General features: G+C 49.8%; 1 protein-coding gene across 1 annotated transcript; it reads left to right on the plus strand.

Moving 5' to 3' along the window:
- The first annotated feature begins 937 nt into the window (after positions 1-937).
- Gpr132 (G protein-coupled receptor 132) lies at positions 938-13113 on the plus strand. Its single transcript, XM_075948122.1, has 3 exons — positions 938-1021; positions 6399-6477; positions 8869-13113. Exons 2-3 carry the CDS (start codon positions 6450-6452, stop codon positions 9954-9956), a joined length of 1116 nt encoding a protein of 371 aa, XP_075804237.1. The 5' UTR covers positions 938-1021; positions 6399-6449; the 3' UTR covers positions 9957-13113.
- Positions 13114-19002: the final 5889 nt, after the last annotated feature.

Raw genomic sequence — 19002 nt, forward strand, 5'->3', positions numbered from 1 at the left:
TCTAGGGACTGTACTTCCACCCACACAGATATGCAAATGTCTGTTAGAGATAGGGTAAAAGAGAGAGGCCTCCAGTCACACAGCCTTGAAGCCTGGCATGGGTGGGTGGGTGGGTGGGCAGGGAGTAAGAAGGACTCCTATCCTTAGAGTCTCCCAGGGATGTGCTGTCTGGGTCGTCACCTTTCTAACTGCTCCCTAGACCAGAGCCAGCTTTGCCTTTGCTAAGGAAAGAACCAAGACTGGGGACACTGGGGACACTGGGGACTGACAAGGGGTGGGGTCGATACCCCCAAGCCGAGAGCCAGCCTTTCGGGTGGAGGCTGGTTAAGTTTGTGGTGGGTCACAACAGCTGCCATCTGGCATTTTCCAGAGAAAACAGGCTGCATTTGGATGTGAGAGGTATGAGCCCACCAGCCCGGGCAGCCCACAGGGTAGGACGTTGCTCCTGCAATGCGACTTGCTTATTCTCTGGTTTTCATGGGGTCCTCATGAGGAAAACCACTTGCAGAGCTACTGGGTGAGGGCTTTGTCCTGAAGTAAAGGCTAGTTTCTCAAACAGAGCTAGAGTGGAGGTTACCCCTGCAGGGCTCTGCCCCCAGATGGTGGGGTACTTGCAGGGCAGCAGATGGGTGCTGTAACACAGGGCAGTGTGTCCGATCAGTGCTCTCCTGGCATAGGAGCGCCCAATGTCAGACCCAAGAAAGGAACTGGCTATGTGCCCTGCCCTGTCTGACTGAGGAGCAGGCCATTTTAGCATCCATCTCTGGGCAAAGGTGAGGTCTAGCTGAGGGTATCATGAGAGCAAGATCAGACTGGTCTGGAACTGTTTCCTGTCATCCCAACCCCTTGTCATCGCAGTGATGAAACTCTTATGCTCAGCCTGTGTTGTGGTTAGGGGAGTTTCAGAGTGAGCATGCTCAGACCCCCACTACTTCCTGAAACTTCTCAACTGGGCCTGTAGAGGGGTGCTCAGTGCTGCCTTAGGACGGGCCTACTCAGTGCTGCCTCGGGACAGGCTTGGGTAAGTCAGTGGGTTCTAGGTCTGGGGAGTGAGCCTGGGGTGGGGGGTAGCCCCTCCACCACGGTGTCTGAGAAAGATGTGCTTTGACGTACAATCGTGGGGCTTGGCCCGGAGTCTTTAACCAAGGTCTATCCCCAAGGGAACTCAGGGCACCATACCCTCCCACGATAGGGCACACGGATAATAGCATACGTCATACTGCCCATGCCCTGATCTACCTGGATCCTTCTGGAAGATCTGTATCCCAATTGTAGGTACAGACAAGAGTGGAGGACTGGACTTCCTCTAACAGGGAACCGAGGGCCACAAGGGCCTTGGGGACATCCTGGGCAGTATGGTTGGTAGGGTGAAGGGGTCCTCTTTCTAGGAGCTGCCTAGGTTTGGAGGCAGGTTCTGAGGAGCCATGAACAGGACAGTGAGGGCTCAGCTGGGATAGGCAGTAGTTTGTCTGGACACGGGTGAGATCCTGGGACCAGCCACTAGCAGACTGTTGAGGCCAGGCATTTAGAGTGCCCGGTTGAGGGGATCTTGTAACTTCTACTGGATTTGTGAGGCCACCTGGGCAGATTAATGAGGTGTTCGGGTAAGCCACCGAGGACTGGAGGGTGAGGCGAAGAGTTAGTTGTTCTGGTCTTGCTAACAAGGGCACATGCGCAGTCACACAGGGGGTGAGGATAGAGATAGATTCCCAGGGGAAGGTGGGTGGGACTTGCTGGCACAGTGCTCAGTTTAGACATTAGTCAAATTGAAATGCACGCTAAACATTGGCTTTTTTTTTTTAACATATCAAATTGGGAAGCATGGTGTGGGGGATGGGCCACCAGCTTTGTATGATGTTTGGTTTATGCTAGCAATTTAACCTCCTGCCCAAAGGGCATTCTGAATTTGAGGATGGAAATGAGGTTGAAGATACAAAAATGAGGTTAATTTTTTTTTGCCTTCTTCTGTGTGTGTGTGTGTGTGTGGTTTCCATGTGTGTGGACATATATGCACATGACTGTGCAGGCCAGAGACTGATGTCTAAAATCATCCTCAACTGCTCTTCCACCTTCCTCACGGAGGCAGGGTCAAGCCCAGAGTCTGCAGATACAGCTGGTCTTGCTAGCTGGTTTGCTCTGGGGATCTCATCTCTGTCTTCTAAGGACAGACTTGCAGGAGGACTGTCGCACCCACCAGATATCTATGTGGGTTCTGGGAATCCAAATAAAGGTTGGACCTATATTCGACAAGCACTTTTGCCACTGAGCTGTCTCCCTGGGAGAGTTTGGTAGGAGGATGGAAAAGGGAAAGCCTGCAGCAAAGAAATGGGGCACAGCATGCTGGTGACTCCATGGGACAGCCCAGTGGCCCTCAGTTACAGTCCACCTCACACGTCCCAAATAGAACAGACGGGTAGAAGCAGCAAGTGGCAGAGACAAGGATGTGCTTCCTTCGTACTTTCCTGTCCACTTGCAAAGCTCCATAACCCAAAGGTGGCCAATGTGCTTCAGAAGCCTGGAGGGACAGTCATCCGTGCAGGCAGAGTACAGGCTCCAGGGTGTGGACATCACAGGTGACATGTTGCCCGTGCATACCCTGGGGACTCCCAGCACGCCTCTTCCCAGAAGGTAGGTCTACTTAAGCTGCAGGGGCTGCGTGGGATACGAAAGCCTCTGGAGGAGGCTGGAGATAGGAAAGTGGAAGTGGGAAGGATGATGAGAGCTAGGAGGCCAGGAGGAAGGTGTGGTTTGAAGACAGGCTGGATAGCATCAGCGTTAGCGTGAGTGTAGATAAGGGGAAGTCGAGGTGTGGCTAGAACTCAGGGGAGATAGAAAGGGACATCCAGGTGACATGGGCCCATTCATCGCCTGGCCTGCTGGCTACAATATAAGGAACACATCAGGGTCATCATGCTGGCTGTGTTACAGACTCTTGATGGGTGTCAGCCCATTACAGGTCCCTCTGAGGGACCAAGGAGGGGGAGTGAGTCCACCAGGTTCAGGCAGACATCATGAGCATGGTAAACTATGCGGGCATGTCATTGTGGATGCTGTGGACCTTGTGCATAAGATAGACCATCTTCTGCTAGATTCTCAGGTTTGAGAGCACACTGTTGCTGAGTCCTGATGAAAGTCTGCCATGCTCTTCTCCCATCAGGGGTCAGCCATTCCCAACTAGCTTACAGATGAAATACAGCCCTAAAGATGATCCAGGATGTCAAGAGAAAAAATCCCTACCCACAGCCAGGCTAGACCCCCATAGCAAGCAGAGAGGGCAGTGTCTACTTCTTGAAGTAGACAGACACCGGGATCCTTCTTTCTCTAGTCTTTCATGTTAGCACTCAGCTGGGGTTCATAAGAGGGCCTGGCCCAGCCACTCTCTCTGAGAGAACCGTGGAGCACGGAACTATTGAGCCATGCCCCTCCCATGGAAGAAATAGCCCAGGTATTGCAAGATGTCCACAACAACTGATCTAGTTAGGTTAGGGATCCTCAGATGATAGGCAGGAAAGGGGCCCTGAGTGTCCTGAGACAGGAAGACTGAGAACAGAAAGGGAAATAGCATGTAGCCTAGCAGGATAGGAAGGGGCAACCCCAAGCCATGATGTGCTCAGAGAGCACAAGACAATGCCTGGAGCGCAAGGCCAAGAACCGTGTTAGGGCTGGGGGTACCCAAAGCCAGCAGTGGTGAGAGGCCGCACCATAGTATGTCCCGGTGCTGGCTGCTCCTTCCTGGGACTCACAGTTGACCTTCTTTGATGTGGGTGTTGATGCCCTGGGATTTAGGGACGTGACCCAGATGTGGATTTCAGAGCCTGTGTTTCTGGTGCACGCCTTCAATCCCAGCACTTGGGAGGCAGAGGCAGGCGGATCTCTGTGAGTTCGAGACCAGCCTGGTCTACAAGAGCTAGTTCCAGGACAGGCTCCAAAAACACAGAGAAACCCTAGTTGAAAAAGCAACAACAACAACAACAACAAAAAAAACAAAACAGAGCCTGTGTTTCCCTGTTTAGGGTGAGCAGACAGGTCCTACGGTACCACCCTATCTTCCTGGCCAAGCTCTGCTTACAGGTGACAGGGACTTGTCCTACAGTTGAGGCTGTCTCCTCCACCAGCGCATCCTCGCCGCAGGAGGGATGTGTCTGTCACGTTTTCTTTTGAGCCTTCACTTCCTCTGACTTCTGAAAAGTGGCTGAAAATAGAACAGCATCCTCTTCCTCATCCTCAGGGCTGCCAGGTGCATAGAATAAACATGGTGCAGCCTTGCAGGGGACAGACCTGGCCTTCTAGGCTGGCTTTGCTGGCTTTCCAGAACTCTAATCCTAGTTGCAAAGGAAGGCAGGTGCCACGTGGCCCCCACTGCTCTGACTCTGGGGCATCAGGCTCGGGGCCATGTAACCACATACCCATTCACTAGAAAGAGGCCACCTTCGGAAGGAGAGGGCAGCTGCTCAGGTACCTGGGTAGGTGATCCTGAGAGGAGTGATACATCAGACAAGGTAACACCCCAGATGGGTGGTGCCCAGGCGAGGTGATGTCTCCCCTCTGCACTCCAGGACTCACTGGATCCCTTCAGCCCTGGCCCACGCTGCTATCATCAATATCTGGGGATTCCTTAAGTGCATCTCAATTCTCCCTCGCCCTGGAACTCCAGTTTTGGGAGTAGCCAGAGAGCCTCAAATCTCTAACGAGAGTTAGGATGAACCTCTATACATAGTGCTCACCTAAGGCGGCTTCTGCCACACACCTGAAATTCGGGTAAAGGTCTTACTGACCCTTGGCTGGGTCCTCAAACTGTGCCTCACAGGGAGCTGGCCTGAGACCCAGAGGGACAGACAGACAGATATCTGTCCTGTGCTCAGCAGGTGAAGGTTTGTTGGGTGGACGCAAGGAGCCTGCTGAGGACAGTGCCTGGCAATGGCTCTTCCTGGCCTTGCCTCTCTGTAATGGTGCTGAGGGGTGACTTCAGACTTCTCCAGAGGATGGGGAACTTCTGTAATCTCAGCTGAATGGTTTGGCTTCTTGCTATTTCCAGTTTTCAGAAACAGTTGAGAAGGAAGCAGGGAAGGCTCCAGGGCTTGGTGTGGATGCCTCTGAGCTCACTTGGGCTGGCTTCCAGAGAATTTCAATAGAGAATTCCAATGGGCATTCCTGAAGACCCAAAGTACTTTGGGCAGATAGTGTGATTATCTGTCTGGCTGAGGGGCAGCGATGGTCTGTATTGTGGAAGCAGGTAGGTAGGTGGGCAGGCAGGCTGGATCCAGTGAGGAACTCCTCGAGGCCCAGCCCCCGCCCTTCGTCTGCAGGTCTGGGGAACACAAGGGTTTTTGACAGACCTGAGTTGTCCCTTGGCTTTGTGGGCTCTGGATGAGGGTTCCCTAACGCTTCCCTCTCAGGAAGATGCCCTGAGAGTCTCCTATTGAAACCTCTTCACCTGGGGCACATTGGGCCGATCAGCCAGGGCAGGAAAGGACCTGCTGGATTGCCCAGTCTACAGCTCTGTGTGATGATGGCAGCTTCCCAGAGGGTCCTAGAGGGGTCCTTGTCCCCTTTATGTAGGTGATGAGCTTAAATATAGATTTTGGGTCATCAGAGAAAATCAGAGAAAAAAATTCCTTAGGAAGAATTTTAACAAGTTGGAAGTTAAGCTTTTATTTATTTATGTATTTATGTATTTATTTATTTATTTGAGACAGGGTTTCTCTGTAGCTTTGGAGCCTGTCCTGGAATTGGCTCTTGCAGACCAGGCTGGCCTCGAACTCACAGAGATCCGCCTGCCTCTGCCTCCCGAGTGCTGGGATTGAAAGTTAAGCTTTCTTAAGGTTGTTGGATGTGGGATTTCTTTTAAGCATCCTTCTACATTTGTAAGACTTCCTACAACAGTTGGAAACTGACTACCAAATTGGGCTCTAAAATATTTGTGCCCACTGACCATTCCACCGTGTAGCTTCAGGTCACCATGTCTTCAGTCTCCAGAACTGAACCTGATACGGAGAAAAAAACAAAACAAAACAAAAAGCAAAAACCCTCTTTCTCATGTTTATTTTTGTATTTCTTGTCCTTTTAGGAGCTTTTGCTAATTTTCCTGTGGAAGCTCACGTGCCGCCTAGCTTTGCCAATGATGACAAACAACAGTTCTAGCTATGGTACCCAGGGTGATGCGCTCATGTGCACTGGCTTCCCTGGCGCTGGCTCTCTCTACTGGGCCACCTCTTGTTGACCGTGGGGTGCACTAGAGTCTTTGTGGAATGAGTCAACCGTGTGATTTAATCTGAAGAGCTGGGATTACAGGCATGCAGCACCGTGCCTGGATGGATGGTTTGGTGTGTGTGTGTGTGAGTGTGTGTGTGTGTTTGCTGCATTTTTACCTAAATCCATTTCAACTTGCCTTTCTCCAGGTTCTTTTAAGCCACCTTCATAAGGGGCACAAAGCCCACATTGGATCCACCATGAGATCAGAGCCCACCAGGGCAGCAGGTGAGACAGTCTTGTTTGACTTTAACACATAAAAAGGTCACAGGAAGTCCTCTGTGGTACAGCTGGTCTCATCATTCAAAAATCAACATGCAGATTTCTATACTAAAAACTGACTCAGAAATGCTCCATCAAGAGCCCAAGACGGGCGGTGGTGCACGCCTTTAGTCCCAGCACTCAGGAGGCAGAGGCAGGCAGGTCTCTGAATTCGAGGCCAGCCTGGTCTATAGAGTAAGTTCCAGGACAGCCAGAGCTACACAAAGAAACCTTGCCTTGCTAAAACAACAAAAAACCCTCAAGGTGCAGGTGTGTGGTGGTGGTGCACACCTTTAATCTCAGTACTTGGGAGGCAGAGGCAGGTGGATCTCTGAATTCCAGGCCAGCCTGCTCTGTGAGCGAGTTTCAGGACAGCCAGGGATACACAGAAAAACCTGTACTCAAGATGCAATTGACTGGGGATGTGACTCAGCTGGGTAAAGTGTTTGTTGAACATGCATGAAGCCTTGTGTTCAATCTCCACTATCACATAAAACCATGTAAGTGGTACATGCTAAATAGTACACGTAAAGCCAGCCTGGTCCAGAGGCTATCTCAATCAATCAATCAATCAATCTGTCACCTGGTCCAGAGGCTATCTCAATCAATCAATCAATCAATCAATCCATCTGTCACCTGGTCCAGAGGCTATCTCAATCAATCAATCAATCAATCAATCAATCAGTCAGTCAGTCCTTCAATACATAGAACTCAAGACTCACTTCATAAATTGTTTTGACAAGTGCTAGAAAAAAGCCAAGTACAGGAGTGGGGGGACATTTGGTACTCTGAATGTCTACTCCCTGTACTAATAAAAACTCAGAGGAGAAATTGGGCTCAACCTACAGACCCACAAAGCCAAGCAGCCAGCCACTGGCTCTTATCTCTATCTCAGTTCAAAATGGCGATCCTGCCTCCAGGAATTTCAGAATGAGACTGTGTCTGAGAGCTGTCTCCTTCCACTTTATAATCCTTTCTAGGGCTGAAATTAAAGGCATGCACCACCTGGTTTCTATGGTAACTAGTGTGGCTGGGGGGGGGAATTAAAGGTGTGTGTCACCACTGCCTGGTCTGTAAGGCTGACCAGTGGGGCTATTTCACTCTCTGATCTTCAGGCAAGCTTTAGTTATTAAAATACAAATGAAATGCCACTACAGCTTCCTATGAGAGTGACCAGTGGTGAATCATGAGCCGTCTGCTAGCCCAAGAGAGCCATCAGGAAGTCTCAGTAAGCAGTTGACAAGGAGCTTCCCATGCCCTTCCCTGATGCCACTGTCCTGTTTACCAAGGCCATATCAAGGGGTGTGGGTGTATGAGACAGGGTGTAGGGTCCAGTAGAGAAGACCTATAGGCTTCTGTGGGCCTGAGCTGGTGGCAGGGGACGGAGCCACACCAGGGAATCTGTGATTGGACAGTGCAGTGTTGAGAAAGGCCAGGGCCCGGGTTGGCCCCAGATTGCATTTACTGTAGGTTTCAGTAAGACTGCACGGTATGCGGGTAGGGGTGGGGACAGAGATGGAGTGTCTAAACAGAAGGACAGGAGGACCGAGGGGTGCCTGAAGCAGGGAATGGGAACAGATCGCACGCATGGCTGAGGGTACTTTCCCAGCGGTCAGAGAGCTGTCCAGGTAAGGAGTACTCTAAAGACCTGTGGCCCATCCCTCACTGCCTGCTGGCCACACACAGGTTCTGATGCCAAGATTTGGCACTGGGGTTCAAGGCGGCTCACCCTCTTTGGAACCTCAATTTCAGTTTCTCCATCTCTGTGTGCTGAATAAGGGCACCCAGACTGGGAGAGGACAGCATCTCATGCCCACTGTCAAGAAGGAATTTAAAAAAGACGGATGCTGGCTAGCCCTGAGCTCTGCGGGTGGGAATGCAAAACAGAGCAGACACTGTGGGAAGTAGCACAGGGTTCCTCAGGAGGAAACAGAATGGCCACGTGACCCAGGCCAGCTTGCTTTAGAGCTTACTCAAAAGGGATAACGGGCAGAAATCCGAGTACAGCCATGCTCACAGAAGCACTGCTTATAGTAGTCCTCTGGTGGTGAGCAGCCTAGTGTCCAGACACAAGAGAGGTAGCAAAGTGTGTGTGTGTGTGTGTGTGTGTGTGTGTGTGTGTGTGTAACAGGCTTGCATTTGCCAGCATGCACATGTGAAGATCAGAGAACGACTTTCAGGAGTTGCTTCTGTCCTTCTGCTGCGGGATCCTGGGGTCAAACTCAGGCCATCAGGTTCACCTGCTGAGTCCCCTCTCCATGCCCACCGCCTTCTAGTAGCTTACTTGTCCTTGGTATGATAAATCTCCCTGGGGAGTTTCCGCAGACTCCCATCCACCTTGTCATTTCTGTCCCACAGGGAACACCACGCTGGGGGTCCTCTCCTCTGAGACCTGCCACACATCCTATGAGGAGAGCAGAGTGGTCCTGGTGGTGGTGTACAGTGCCGTGTGCATGCTGGGCCTACCGGCCAACTGCCTGACGGCGTGGCTGACGCTGCTGCAGGTGCTGCAGAGGAACGTGGTGGCCGTCTACCTGTTCTGCCTGTCCCTCTGCGAGCTGCTCTACATTAGCACGTTGCCGCTTTGGATCATCTACATCCAGAACAAGCACAGCTGGAACCTGGGCCCGCAGGCCTGCAAAGTGACCGCTTACATCTTCTTCTGCAACATCTACATCAGCATCCTTTTGCTGTGCTGCATTTCCTGCGACCGCTACATGGCGGTGGTCTACGCACTGGAAAGCCGAGGCCACCGCCAGCAGAAGACTGCCTTCTTCATCTCTGCCTGTGTGTTTGTTCTTGTTGGGCTCGTTAACTACCCTGTGTTCGACATCACGTTGGAGAAGAACTCCTGCTTCGAGCCCCAGAGGATGAGCAGCAGGATAGCCAGCTACCACTACGTGCGTTTCACCTTCGGCTTTGTCGTCCCTCTTGGGATGATCACGTTCACCAACCACCAGATTTTCAAGAGCATCAAGCTGAGCACGAGCCTGAGCGCAGCCCAGAAAGCGAGGGTGAAGCACTCCACCATCGCGGTCGTCACCATCTTCCTGGTCTGCTTCGCCCCTTACCACCTGGTGCTTCTCATCAAAGCTGCCGGCTTTTCCTACTACCAAGCAGACGGGGCTGCCGTGTGTGACTTTGAAGGCAGACTGTACACAGTCTCTGTGATGTTTCTGTGTCTGTCCACAGTTAACAGTGTGGCCGACCCCATCATCTATGTGCTAATTACAGACCATTCTCGGCAAGAGGTGTCCAGGATCCACACAGGGTGGAAAAAGTGGTCCACAAAGACAGATGTTATAGACTTAAAGGACTCCGAGGAGGCACACTCACCCACAGCAACCCCCTACACCTTCCCCAAGCCTGTGTATCCTCCAGGGTCACAGCTGGATGAGCTGGGCTTACAGTGCTCCCCAGAAAGACTGTCTGAGGAATTCTGCTAAACGCATTATACTCAGTGGAGGATGCTAAGCCTTGAAACCAGCACCAGCCACGTATCTGTGGTCCTTTGAGCCACCATCTAGGGTGTCCGCAGCACTGTAGATTCCTTTCTGGAAGGCATACTGCTGATCTTTCTTCCTAAGGCCACTCCACTCTGTAAATATCTGTTCCTTGGATGTCCAGAACCTCCGGGCTCTCCTGTATGGGAAGTGGCAGTGTTCTGAGAGCAGCAATCATACCTGCAGGCTGCTGGGGACTCAGGGAGCACCAGGGACTCAGGGAGCACGTGGCTGGCAGGAGAGCTCGTCATCAGCAGCTTGCTCTGCAGGGCTCCCGACAGCCATCAGCAGGGTACTTGGCAGAGCCCTGGACAATGACTTTATTTTCTATCCGTCTCCTGCATTGTCCAGTGGCTACGGCGGTGTATGTTGGTGCTTTCCACAGAGGGAAGACATGGCCTGCATCCAGGGTTACCATCATGGTACCTAGAGCTGTGACACAGCCAAAGAGCCACAGGGCAAGAGGAATCCAACCCCAGGGCTCCCATTGGGAGTTGATTCTATGTTGACATAATTGTTTATTACAGGAGCCATGGGGCATGGTGGCCATTTACTCTAGCTCCTGGTAGCCCCATATATCCTTGCTAGGGACCCCTCTGCCATCTACATTAGAAGTGCTAGTGGGTACCCCAGAAAGAGATTGGCATAGCTGCTACCTGATAAGGAGGTGTCTGGCATCTGACATGCCTTTCTTTACCTTGCAGCTTCTGACCTTGGTGCCACAGGGGGAGTGGGCTGGGGCTCCTGAAAAAGCAAGTCAGGGGCAAGGCTCTCTGCCCCACTGGATCGGAGACGGAGACCTCAGGGCTCTGAGTCAAATCCCAGCTGCTCCATAAAGAGCCTCGTCTCAGTTCAGTCAGACCCATGCTTTTGTTGGTTACGCATTGCCAGACTAAGCCCCTCCCAGAGGAGACTCCTGCCGTACACGGAGGGCAAGGGCTAGAGACAATGAGCGCAGCAGGCTTTGGGGTCAGCCCTCGTCTCGTGAGGTTCAGTTAGACCCATGCTTTTATTGGTTACCTCACCAGGTTACTCGCTGCTGGACTGGGCCCCTCCCCGAGGAGACTCCTGACGTACACGGAGGGCAAGGGCTAGAGACTGTGAGCGCAGCAGGCTTTGGGGCCAGCTCCTCTGAAGCCCACACGTTACAGAAACTCCACAGAGACAGATGAACGACATCGGCGGTTACCTTTCGCTCTTCGTTGGAAGAAGTATTGTCAAAACTTGAGAATAAGAACACACAAAAAAAAGAAGTTGAACCTAACTTCCTTTTTCTATTTTTGATTACCTTTTATTGTTTTGAGACACGGTTCCTTGCAGCTCACCAAGGAACAGAAGATGACCTATTCTCTTGATTCTCTTGTCACGCCCTCCCAAGGGGCTGGGATCACAAGCACACAGCAGCAGCTTCTAACTTCCTCTTTAGTGGTTTTCTGTTTGTTCGCTTGTGTGTGTGTGTGTGTGTGTGTGTACATCTGCAACCTGTATGGAGGTCAAAGGTTAACACTGATATCTTCCTGGATTGCTTTCCACTATTTATTGAGGCAGAGTCTCACGCTGACCCCAGAGCTCACTAGTTAGCTAGGTAATTAGTTGGCTATACTAGTTAGCTAGGTAATTAGTTGGCTATACTAGTTAGCCTGCTTGCTCCAGGAACCCCATCTCTGCCTTGCGAGCAGAGATGCAGTGCAGACAGTCCACCATGCTTGCCCTCGCACCTCAGCTTTTTGTTTTTGTTTATGTTCTTGAGACAGGATTTCTCTGTGTAGCCCCAGCTGTACTGGAACTCTCTCTGTAGACCAGGCTGCCCTCAAACTCACAGAGATCCACCTTCTTCTGCCTCCTCAGTGCTGGGACAGCTTCTCTGTGGGTGCTGGGGTCCCAACTCTGGTCCTCATCTGTGAAGCAAACAGTTTATGAACTGTTCCCAGCCTCTCTGTTTCCTTTTTAAAGCGTGGTAACGGCGAAGGGCAGGCAGGTGGAGCAGGCCTGGGGACCTCACAGTTTGTAGTACCCTAGGGAAAGTGAAGCTGAACCGTCTCTCATTTCCATGGCCACCCAAAGCACAGCATGACTGAGGATGGATGCCTGCTTTCTCTGACACACTGATCTGCCCTCTCTCTGGGCGCTCCATCCTTCCTCCACAGGCCCTAGATGCCCTTTCTAGAAGCTTCTTCCCGCCTTAGCCCCTCTCCTCTCTTCAGGCTTAAGGCTCTGACATCACCCCTAGGCCATCCTCTCCAGCACCCCAGAGAAACGGTATCATTGGAATCCTCCATGGATCATGTGGGCTGGCCTGAGCAGTCTCTGAGGGAAAGGCAGGTGACCAGAGGCCCCAGCAATTCCCGAGTGGCTTCTACCTGTTTGGTTCCTTCTTCTCATCACGACCCCGAGGTCAGGAAAAATACACGTGGATTGGGAGGGGCTAAACTAAGAAAATAAAAATGGAGTTTATTTTACTTTTAACAAAAGCACATGTTCTTGAATAACTAGGAGGATAAAAGATTCCAGAAAATGTTCCCACTGGAGACACCCTGGCTACCGGCTATGTGGGTGATTGCCCATATCATCTACCTTAGGAATTTCCCAGTAGACCCATGGCAACCTCTTCGACCAGGCTGGGAATCCCCACTTTTGTATAAGCAAGCACGTGTGTGTGAGTAACTGAATACAGACATTTTATCTTTTACCACTGAGATAAATCCCCAACTGGGAATCCCCACTTTTCAGGGAAGCAACTGAAGTTGACAGCGAGGGAGGCTGGAGACAGATAGTGGATGGGCCAAGAGGGCAACCTTGAGGAGCCTGGAGTGGGCGTGTCTCTGAAGGTTCCTGTGGGTGATGCCCCTGCACAGACCAACGGGCTTGGGCTCCCTCAGCTTGGAGACAAAAACTATCAGGAAGGGTGGTGCTTACCCAAAGGGGCAGTAACCAGCACAACCTTCTGCCTTCCATGGACCTGGTCCTTACAGGAATGCACCAGGTTGCAAGCCAAGCGCCTGTTTCATGCTAAGCTGTGGAGTACCTGGCTCTACCTTCTCAACAGTTGGGACAGCACCAAAGCCCTGGCCCTGCTGACGTGTGCAGTGGACAGCTGAAGAGGTGGTGGGAGGGGCTGGTGGGGAGTACGTGCTCAACCCAACCCCCTAACCTTTGACTAGTGCTCTTTCCAAAGGTCAAGTCAGGGCTTTGTTGTCACTGACCACAAACTTTTCAAACATCATCTTGTCGCGGAAACTTCCTGAGTTAGCTTGGGGTTAATAAGAACCTAGTGAGTGTGTCAGATACTCACTTCTTCCATCCTTCCAGCCGTATCCATTGTGCACACATTTGCTCGCTCACTATTCACACACAAACACACTCACTCACTGATTCACCCCTCCTCCCCTCCTCCGCGTCTCACACACCAACTCTCTCTCCATTCCTCTCTTTCCTGCTCACTCTTTCCCTTGTTCAACTCCCCTCGATCTCCTGCACACCTCTCCTCTCCCTTCTCCCCTTTCCTCCTTCCTCTGGTCTATGAACTCCACAAAGATCCCAGCCATCCAGTAGTGAGGGAGGTGGGCCATGGTGACGCTCATCACAGAGAAGGAATGGACAATGGGGAGTATCTTAGGGTTGTTGAAGTAAAACACCATGGCCGAAAGTAACTTGGGGAGGAAAGGGTTTGTTTCAGCTTACATTTCCTGATCACGGTCTATCATGAAGGGAAGTCAGGGCAGGAACCTAGAGGTAGAACTTGAAGCAGAGGCCATGGAGACAAGCTTCTTACTGTCTTCCTCTTATTCACCCATGTTCGTTCTTCCTTCCTTCCTTCCTTCCTTCCTTCCTTCCTTCCTTCCTTCCTCTCTTTCTTTCTTCCTTCTTTCTTCCATCCATCCAACTATCTATCTATCTATCTATCTATCTATCTATCTATCTATCTATCATCTATCTATTGCTTTTTCCAGACAGGGTTTTTTGTATGTAGCCTTGGTTGTCCTGAAACTTGCTTTGTAAACCAGGCTGGCCTTAAACTCAAAGACTTTCCTGCCTCTACCTCCCAAGACCTGAGATTAAAGGCATACGACATGATGTCTGGCAGCTCCTTAGGGTCAGCAGACAGAAGCTGCAATCTGTAGGGGGCCAAGGCCACACCTTGTGCTGGCAACAGAATTTGGTAATGTGTAAGCCTCCCACTTACTGGTTTTGAAGACATGAAGAGGTCATGGAGCAGCTGAGGCTTGGTACTGTTAGGTCTAGAGTCCCCAAAGAGAGGCCTGGACAGGCTATTGGTGAAGATGCAGGCCAGGTGCAGAAGAAACCCCATTTTGGAGATGCCAGCACTATAGGATGACCTCTAAGGGCAGCAGTAGATGTGGACTGGAGCTGACCTGAGCCTAGGAGGTTTGTGTCCTGTGGCAAACCTAGAATACTGTGAGTCTCAGAAGCCTGACGCAGATCTTTATGCTGTTGGACTTTGGTTCTGTTTTGAATATAATCGTGTCCTGGTTTTCTTTCTTTGAGTAAGAGAGTGTTTAACTGCTTCATCATCATCATGATCTTCTTCCTATCATCATCACCATCATCATCACTATCATCACCATCACTAACATAACCATCACCATCATCACCATCATCATCATCATTATCACCATCATTACAATCACCACCACCACCATCATCATCATCACAATCATCATCACCATCATTATCACAACCATCACCATCATCACCATCATCATCACCATCATCATCATCACCATCATCATCGTCACCATCATCATCACCATCATTATCACAACCATCACCATCATCATCATCACCATCACCATCATCATCATCATCATCACCATCATCATCATCGTCACCATCATCATCACCATCATTATCACAACCATCACCATCATCATCACCATCATCCTATTGAAATGGGGTTTCTCTGTGTAGTTCTGGCTATCCTGGAAGTTACTATGTAGACCAGGCTGACCTAGAACTCAGTCCCTGCCTTCAGAGTGGAGGGATTAAAGGCATGATCTACCGTGCCCTCCTATTTAACTTATTTTTATTTTACAGGAGCCACAGTTTAGAGATTTTGAAGTTTTAAGGAGACTTCAGAATTTTACAGAGACTTTGGAGTTTTAGAGAGTTTGTAGATATTTTAGAGAGCTTAAACTTCGAAAGGGATTTTGGCTGTTTTAAAGAGACTGAACTGTTAAAGACACCGATGTTAACATGCCATCCTAGGGACAAGCGAGAAAGGAAAGGTTTAGTTGAATAATATTTGCCTGTGGATAAGTCTGAGGTGCATTTTCTCGACTGATGATTGATGTGGGGCAGCCCAGTTTACCGTGGGTAGTGTCACCCCTGGGCTGGTGGTCCTGGTGTTATTGAGAAAGTAGGTTGAGCAAACTGTGAAGAACAAGCCGGTAGGCATGCTTCATGGTCTTCACAACAGCTCCTGCCTTGAGGTCCTGTTCTCATTTCACTTGATAATGGACTGCAAGTTATCAGATGAAATAAACCTTTTCCTTCCCAAGTTTTCTTTGGTCTTGCAGCTTTATCAAAGCAATAGAAACCCTAAGGCACCAGTCCTGCCAGAGCCACCAGGGGGCAGCATTACCAAGCCAGAGCAGGTGCTGTCAGCATGAAAACAACACTGAAGGTCCTGACCCACACCAATGTCTTTTCTTCCTGTGACAATCCTTTGAAACATTCTCTAAACAGCTACCTGCTTTAGGTACCATGCAGTCATGGAGTCTTGCTTTACTAATGATTTTCTGCATACAAATATATTATTTGATTTATTATTATTATTTTGCCTCGGCATAGTGTGGAACCCCTGACAATTCCCTTGCCTCAGTCTCTTGAATGCTGGGTTTACAGGTGTGAGCCTCCATACCTGGCTTTAAAATTTGCTTTATAAAATTTATTTAACTGGGGTAGTGCACGTGGCATGTATGCGGAAGTCAGAGGAGAACCCCAAGTGTGCCTGACCTTTGCTTTGCTTGAGACAAGTTCTCTTTTTTTCCACTGTGTACACCAGACTAGAAAGTCTCCCTCCCAGCCTTCCTCCCTGGCACGGGAGCATCGCGATCACAGATGCCCTGCCATATCAGGTTTTCCATGGTTTGGGGATCCAAACGTAGGTCATCACACTTGTATAGTAAGTACTCTACCCATAAACCCATCTCCCAAGCCCCTACAATTCAGCCTTGATTGAACTGTAACTGAGTGTATGTATACAGGTCCTGGCGGAGATTCCCTGCTGGATATGACTCTAGGGACTAGGTCAGTGGGCTGAAAACCTTCACCTCCCAGAACTTACCCTTCTGTGCTAGTGCAAACTCCATGCTCCTCTCTCTCCTTGGGTCTCATAGGATTTGTGGCAGGTTCTTCCCAAGGCTCATACCTGGCACTGTTCTCCAGTCCTGCCCTCATCCAGTGACCACTCTTCTGCCCTCTGCAGATCAGTTGCTTTTACCCACATTTGTATTTCCAGATCATAGAAAAGCTCCATGCAGGTTGCACAGGTGCGGACAGCTCCGAACACCTACATCAACTTTACCGCATTTGTCCTGATATCACTCTCCCTTCCCCATCCCCTCATGGCTATTTCGTTTTCGTGAACCATCAGAGAAAAAGAGGCAAGCAACATGCTGCTTCTAAGACCTCTAAGAGTACCTTGAGGGCTGGGAGTGGTGGTGCACACCTTTAATCCTAGCTCTCGGGAGGAAGAGACAGGCAGATCTCTGTGAGTTTGAAGCTAGCCTGGGCTACAGAGAGCATTCCAGGACAGCCAGGGCTGCACAGAGAAACCCTGACTCAAAAAAGGAAAAAAAAAAGGACTTTGAAGCTGGGCTGTAGTGGCGCACGCCTTTAATCCCAGCACTTGGGAAGCAGAGGCAGATGGATCTCTGTGAGTTTGAGGCCAACCTGGTCTACAAAAGCTAGTTCCGGGCAGACCCACGGTGCAGACGCAGCGGATGCGGAGCAGACACGAACTTATACTTTTTGATAGTCCAAGCTTGAAATAGTGAAGCCCACACTGAGAGCAGATCATCCCACTACAACTAATTCAAGTAGGTGTTTTGGTGGCTGGCCTGCAGAGTGGTAGGCCTTTTGTTGGTGAGGTCCCTGGCGAACGGGGAGCTTTGTCCTGTCCCTGAAGACCCTCCTGAGTGGTGAGAGTGTTCTTGACCCTGGGTGGGACCCAGGAAACGGAGCAGGGGCATTCCCCGACCCCTTTGACTCCTCAGTCAGCCTGCGGGGGCTGCTCCCCTCTGCTGGGGCTGCTCCTCTTCTGCTGTGACATCTCTCTCCCTGTCCCATCCCAGCTTACCCCAGAGGCTTCCTTCCTTCCCCCTCCCTTCTGCGGGGCCGCGGGATCACCCAGTTCAGCCTGTTTGGGAGCTGGGTCGGGTGCGTGGGGCAGAGGGCAGCAGGAGTGTCTTTGTTTTGGTGGCTGGCCTGCAGAGTGATAGGCCTTTTGTTGGCGAGGTCCCTGACGAACGGGGAGCCTGGTCCTGTTCCTGTAGACCCTCCTGAGTGGTGAGAGGGATCTTGGCCCGCGGCGGGAACCAGGAAACAGAGCGGGGGCATTCTGTAAGCAGGGCCCCTGGCCAGCAGGAAAATCTGATCCTGTTTTAGAAGACCCACTAGATAGTATCGGTAGGAGGAGATGGGCAGGTGCCAAGGAAAGAATTCACCCAACAATCTGAAAAACAACATGAAAACACCAGAACCCAATGATCTTACAACAGAAGGACTTGAACACCCTAGCACAGAAGAAGTGGAAAAAATTGACTTTATGAAAGCAATAGAGTCCCTCAAACAACATGTAAAAAATGCCCTTATAGAAATAGATGAGAAGTATAACAAAATGTTTGAAGAAATGAGTAAATACGTAAATGATACCCTGGGAAACCAAGAAAAAACGATCAAACAGGTTATGGAAACAGTTCAAGAATTGAAAACTGAAATGGAAGCAAGGAAGAAAACACAAACTGAGGACTGCTGGATATGGAAAATCTAGGTCAACGAACAGAGACTACAAAAACAAGCATAATCAATAGAATACAAGAGATAGAAGAGAGAATCTCAGATTCTGAGGACACCATAGAGAAAATAAACGCACTGATCAAAGAAAACAGCAAAGCCAACAAATTCTCATCACAAAACATTCAGGAAATATGGGACACAATAAAAAGACCAAACCTAAGAATAATAGGGATAGAAGAAGGAGAAGAGTCACAGCTCAAAGACCCAGAAAGTATATTTAACAAAATTATGGAAGAAAACTTTCCCAACATAAAGAAAGATATTCCTTTGAATATTCAAGAAGCATACAGAACACCAAATAGACTGGATCAAAAAAAATATTCCCTCGACATATAATAATCAAAACACAAAACATACAGATTAAAGAAAGAATATTAAGAGCTGCAAAGGAAAAAGGTCAAGTAACTTATAAAGGTAAACCGATCAGACTTACACCTGACTTCTCTATGGAAACCATGAAAGCCAGGAGGTCCTGGATAGAGGTACTGCAGAAGCTAAGAGACCATGGATGCAAGCCCAAACTACTATACCCAGCCAAGCTATCGATGGAGAAAACAAAACAGTCCAGGATAAGAACAAATTCAAACAATACGTAGCCACAAATCCAGCCTTACAGAAAGTAATAGAAGGAAAATCACAACCCAAGAAATCCAACATTGCCAACACTGCCTACAATAACTCAGGCATCTAGCAACCCTTCACCAGCACAACTCAAAGAAGGAAGACACACAAACTCTACTACCAAAAACAATAAGAATAACCGGAGTAAACAACCACTGGTCGTTAATATCACTTAATATTAATGGACTGAATTCACCTATAAAAAGGCACAGGCTAAGAGATTGGATATGAAAACAGGATCCAACATTCTGCTGTTTACAAGAAACACATCTCAACCACAAAGACAGGCATTTACTCAGAGTAAAGGGTTGGGAAAAGGTTTTTCAAG

Source organism: Microtus pennsylvanicus, chromosome 14 (assembly GCF_037038515.1).
Source record: "Microtus pennsylvanicus isolate mMicPen1 chromosome 14, mMicPen1.hap1, whole genome shotgun sequence".
Taxonomy (NCBI): Eukaryota; Metazoa; Chordata; class Mammalia; order Rodentia; family Cricetidae; genus Microtus; species Microtus pennsylvanicus.